This window comes from Onychostoma macrolepis, chromosome 10 (genome assembly GCF_012432095.1).
Source record: "Onychostoma macrolepis isolate SWU-2019 chromosome 10, ASM1243209v1, whole genome shotgun sequence".
NCBI classification, from domain to species: domain Eukaryota; kingdom Metazoa; phylum Chordata; class Actinopteri; order Cypriniformes; family Cyprinidae; genus Onychostoma; species Onychostoma macrolepis.
Window position 1 is genome coordinate 26,759,603 of NC_081164.1, and position 5,635 is coordinate 26,765,237.

General features: G+C 39.4%; 1 protein-coding gene across 1 annotated transcript in view; it reads right to left on the minus strand.

Moving 5' to 3' along the window:
* Positions 1 to 4,519, minus strand: part of sim2 (SIM bHLH transcription factor 2) — a 15,502-nt gene extending 10,983 nt beyond the window's left edge. Inside the window, exons 1-4 of the mRNA XM_058789659.1 lie at positions 3,773 to 4,519; positions 2,503 to 2,585; positions 2,292 to 2,381; positions 62 to 170 (exon numbers count right to left, since the gene is read on the minus strand). Coding sequence (XP_058645642.1) covers positions 62 to 170; positions 2,292 to 2,381; positions 2,503 to 2,585; positions 3,773 to 3,947 — 457 coding nt within the window. The 5' untranslated portion in view covers positions 3,948 to 4,519. The remainder of the gene's footprint in view (positions 1 to 61; positions 171 to 2,291; positions 2,382 to 2,502; positions 2,586 to 3,772) is intronic.
* Positions 4,520 to 5,635: the final 1,116 nt, after the last annotated feature.

Genomic DNA, 5,635 nt, shown 5'->3' on the forward strand with positions numbered 1-5,635 from the left:
GTGTGTGTGCGTGGCGTGTGTGTGCGTGTGGCGTGTGTGTGGCGTGTGAGTGTGTGTGTACCCTGCAGGAAGTGCGGGTGCAGCGGCTGGTGTGTGCTCAGCACGGCGCTCATCTCGTCGTGGTCTGATGGATGAATGTACTCAAATATGCTGTTACCAGTCAGTTCCACCTACAACACACACACAAAACATTCTAAACCATCATTCAGTCATGCTGCTTTGCCTTTTTCCAGATAATAGTCAGGCAGCCTAAAGAGAAATCAGTCAAATAGCTGCAAAGTGGGGAAAAAACCCAGCTGAGATTAAGATGAGAATCTGTGTCATTTAAGAAGATTACATCAACTCACAAAAATGCCTATTGTGAACAGGGTGTGTATTCACACATTTAAGTGTGTGTGTGTGTGTGTGTGTGAAGCTAAGCTCCTGTTTGTCTGAAATTGATCTGCGTCCATCTCAAAGAGACAGTCTGATTCCCGCTGCAAAGAGTTCATGTATAAAAACACGATTTGCATGTGAAAACAAAAGCGGATTCTGTGCTGGACTTTGATCCATTTTTGTGTGTAAATTAGCAGGGCACATCACACACAGGGAAGGTCACTCCACAGCACTTCAGCGACAAATGAGTTTCTGCGCAGCTGCGGCGCGTTAATCTGCTCTTTGTAGCGCAGCGGCGCTTTCGTGCAGGAATGCGCACTTTATACTGAACACACTCGCTGTGCTTCGCTTCAGATCTGAGACCTGCACAGAGTCTCGGTCTCAGTCGTTCTGCAGAAACCAGCGCATTTGAATGCTCCGCAAACACAGGTGTCCCGCACTAACAGCATCATCTGCTTTGACTGGGTAATCAAAACAGCGTTTTCCCTTCAACTCACCCGAGGAGCTCTTCAGGAATACAGATCCTGGCTCTGCGAACGAGACTTCTAGTTTATATACATTTCTATGAATCAAGGAAACACGTGACATTCTTCTTCTAATGCTCCTCAACTAAACATGCACACACTAATATCTCCTCGCTGCTTCAGTTTTAATGTCAGTTGTGAGGACAAAGTTATTTTATTATCTTAATGTGCATTACAGTGGTTTTTGTTTGTTTGTTTTTGTATTGGTTTTCAGTTCAAATCAAATCCAGGAGTCCCTCAACCCAAACCAATGAATCTCTGGGATTGCATGCTGACCATTAATTTCCATATCTTTGTCTCTTCTGTCTGCTGTAATCCATCTCTTTTCCTATTTTGTGAAGTCGTGGAAAAGCAAGAGCAAAAATAGTTTCCCATGAGAGACGTAGTTTTTCCTGCAATGGTTTATTTCTGCATATGAAAAGAGTCCGGAAATATACAGCTGAGGTTTCATCTCATGCTGTCTGCAGCTCGTTCCCTTTCTTCTGAGTCAGATGCAGCAGATTCTCCTCTTCTCTGGTCTGATGAAGACTCTGATTGTCCTGCTCCTCGTCTCCTGTCGTAGGGCAGAGCCCGCGTCTCTCGTCAGATGGAGCGATGAGTTGGTGTTTGCTCATTTTTAGAAGCAAAATGTATTTTGGAAAGTGTAAAGTGCACGAGGCCTGAACGCAGAGAAGAGACACTTTCTGAACTTTATGAAGCCGTGCTAATATTACTAAAGTACCGAATTTCATAAAGAGGTAATTCACGCAGAATGTGATCATTTCCACACCTTCGTGTGCTTCCAAACCAATGTGGGTGTTTTTTGTCTATACAGTGGAAGTCAATGGACACTAGAGTAGTTTGGTTATCAAAGTTATTTTGTGTTCCACAGAAGGAAGAAACTCAAACAGGTTCGGAAGGACTTGAGGGAGAGTAAATGACTGATTTTTGGGTAAACTTTCTCTATAACACAGGGTTTTCTTATATTGCAGGAATGGCTGCTGAAAAAAACAATGTCATCACAGTTAAAAATTACAACCCTAGTCCTAATGTATCAGCTGGATATCTAAAGATAACACTATTTTAAACACTGTTGTATTTGCATTAATTAAATTCTACACTGGTTTTCTTTAAAACACACACACACAATTTGAATGTGTTTGGTTTCTTTACATTCCCAGATACAAAATCTAAACACATTAAACAAGCTCCAGCTCAGTGTTTTTTCAGATTTCAGAATGGACTGAATTTCTCAATAAAAGCACAAATGAAGATATGGAGCGAAACAAAAGTGTGTATGAATTCACTTCACATTCCCCAGATAGAATTATAAGGTTATGTCTCAGTTATGTGTGTTGAAGTGTGTTATCACTGTGGCCCTGAACTGACCCTGATTTCATGGTAAACTCTCACCTGTGACAAACCCAGATGTACCGAAGCCGTTTCTGAGATGTACATGATTTTACCATCAGACGCGACGACAAACACGAACCCGTCCAGAGTCTGTAAAATAAAACCAGAGAGCATAATAAACAAACACTTGATCTATGATTCATTTGCATAATCATCAGATGCGTTTCAAGAAATTTGCGTCAAAATATAAAGTAGTTTTAAAGGCTCGCACCTGCAGCAGGTGAGATCCCAGATCTTTGGCCATGATGTCCAGAGGACTGACCCTTGCCGACTGACCCCAGGCCTCTCCGAGCCCTCACACACAAACACAACACACACACTCAAATACTGACCTACACACGTAAAAACTTTTATTACGCATCACATAATCTAACCCTAAGCAGGGGTTTAATCACATTGATATAGTGTCGGTTGTGAAGAATTCATTTAGATTTTGCGTTTTTGAAAAAAAAAATCAAAGAGTGACCGCCTTAGTATTAAAATCTAATTTAAAAAGCAGTTTTACGGGAGTTATTAAAATCTTTATCGCATATGTTAATTAAATGTATCTGTCAAGTTCGCGCAGTGAATCTCTGGGAAATGATTTAGGCATAACATTTTCCTGAAGCCGCAATGTACTATTTATCATAACAAAATACTAAAATGTATGATTATTACGTATTTTATATTATTGTGTGTTATCAAGTCCATCAGAGACAAACTGACAATTTAATATTATCTAAACTTCCACGTAGCCGACAACGGAAATTAAAGAAATTAAATAACTGAGTTAAATTTGAATTTTTGCATAATTCATAGGCAAAGAAGAAACATTAATTCGTTCTAAATTCATGGACTCTATAGCGTCAATGTAATCCGATGTAAATTTATTTAATTTTTTCATTTGTGAAATATTTGATCCATTTTACAATTTAAGATCTGTTTTGACACATTATAAATATATCTTTTGACGCTCAGCAAGAAAGCAGATTTTCACTGCAAGCCAGTCTTTGACAGCGAGACTGAATCTGCGATGATTTTAATGTGAGCTGATAAAGATTCAATTACAAAGTCAAGAGGAAAAAACACTGGAAATAATTATTATCAAGAAACTGAAAGACGCTATAGGCCTAAATTATTTTCTAGACCTCAAGTCATTTACAGCTTTATTATTATTGTATTTTCAGATGATTTCCCCCGAGTCGTAACCAGTTTCCTTTAATCACGCAGAGCACATCTGATCAAAACGAATTCATATTTATTTTCATCATTAGGGCTATTATTTTTTTATTCATTTATTTTAAACGTTTGGACTTCGAGTGGTTAAACGAATTAACCTGATTTTCAAATGCTTTACGGTTAATTAAATTTAATTGTCCGACCTTGAACATTTTTGAAATTAATTAGTGAAACATCATAAAATAAAAATAAGAAGATAAACTGCAAATCCGTGTGTTCAAAGTGTCTGCTTTAATTCGGTCTTAAATCGAATCGTAACTTACCGTCTGGAAACACGGCTCTCATTTTCAGGTAGCTTGTGGTCAGTCTGATGATCGACGCTTTGTCCAGCTGAGATGTGATGGCCGAGGGCAGCGGCAACAGTTTGGCCAGTTCATAAAATTCTCCATTTTCTTTTTCTCTTCGTGTCTTCGCAGCATTCTTGGACTTTTCCTTCATTTCTGACACATGGAGAAGAAACGCGTGTAAAGCGCTGCCGTCGGTCGCTAGTCTCGAGCTGAACGCGACGCTGAGATCATGGTCCCTCGCTAGAACGCGTTGCTCGGTTTATTAATTGTTGTCCTGCGCGTTTTCCGTTTCTGTTGCAGTGAAAGATCGGCTATTGACGGCCTTTGGCATAAAGAGTCCTGGGCTTTATTGTGAATTAAAATGCATAAATTGAAGCGACTGGAAATCTCCTCTAACACGGACTAAACTCTTCACACGCTGAAAGTCTTTGCAGAAAAGTCCTTCAATAAATCAGATAGTCCTGTCGCATTAGATTTCGATTCTGATCACTTCTACTTTAGAAAGGCGCTTTGATTTAAAACGTTAAAAAAAAAAAATACAAACTTCTAATAAATCCATGACGGTCATACAAGTAAGAATAGTAAAGATGAGTTTACGGTTAACGTCTGTTCAGTGTGTCCATGTTCTCCAGTCCTCCATTTCACGAGCCCGTGTTTATCTCCATGTTAAAATTTTAATTTTCCTTTTTAGTCCTCTGAATATTCCTCTCAGAGTCCGCAGATTCCGTCCAGACATGCGATTATTCAGGCGCCTTTGATCGCCAGTGAGAGAATATTGAGAGAGAGGGAGAGAGAGAGAGAGAGAGAGAGAGGGAGAGAGAGAGAGAGAGAGAGAGAGAGAGAGAGAGAGAGAGAGAGAGAGAGAGAGGGAGAGAGAGAGGAGAGAGAGAGAGAGAGTGTGTGAGAGAGAGAGAGAGGTGAGAGAGAGAGAGGAGAGAGAGAGAGAGAGAGGTGAGAGAGAGAGAGAGAGAGAGAGAGAGAGAGAGGGAGAGGAGAGAGAGAGGGAGGGAGAGAGAGAGAGAGAGAGAGAGAGAGAGGGAGGGCGGTTCAGAATGACTCTTCTTACGTCACACTCTTGTGTTTGAGGAGGATGATGATGTCAAGGGAATTTTTCACATTTTATGAATGACTTTAAATTATATGTAAATCTCTTGAAACAAACAAACAAAAAAGCCCTGAAAACACGTAATGCTCTGAACGCATTTCTTTTCGTTTTTTTTTCTCTTTTCTTTTTTTTCTCTGGCCGCTAATGTTATTTGATCATGTGAATAGGCTATTGTTCTTGTGGCACTGAATAAATAAAGCATTAAAAAATTATAATGTGAATAAAAAGCATCCCTTAGTTTGAATTATTGGCTGTCTTACCAAATTAGTTTTCTATATTAAGGTTTATTGACTGTTAATGCAGCGTCTGGCGGTTTAACGCGGTGTAGTTTGTACACGGACTCGAAATATTCGCTAAAATAGCGATGTTTCAGTGCGAGCCGCGTTTGGATGAACGCTGTTTAAAGCCGATCACTTTGAATTAAAAGGATTCGTCTGGTTTCACTGTCGTGCGAAAACGTGAATATATCTGACGAAATGTATAGGTCTGGCTGTCGATGATATATAATATAAACAGGCCGGTTTGAATAAGTTCAGTGTTAAGTTAGCCTACTGCAAACTATAAACGCGTAACGATATCGTTGGAAACTTGGAAATAAATTGGGTATCAAGAACTATTATGTAGAAAGCACAGGCGCTGAGTTTGTGCATATTTGTTTGAAGTATATAATAAATCTTTGTGTTTCTGTAGTGAGGAAAATATGAAGAATATTTGAAATAAACCCGCGTTGAGTT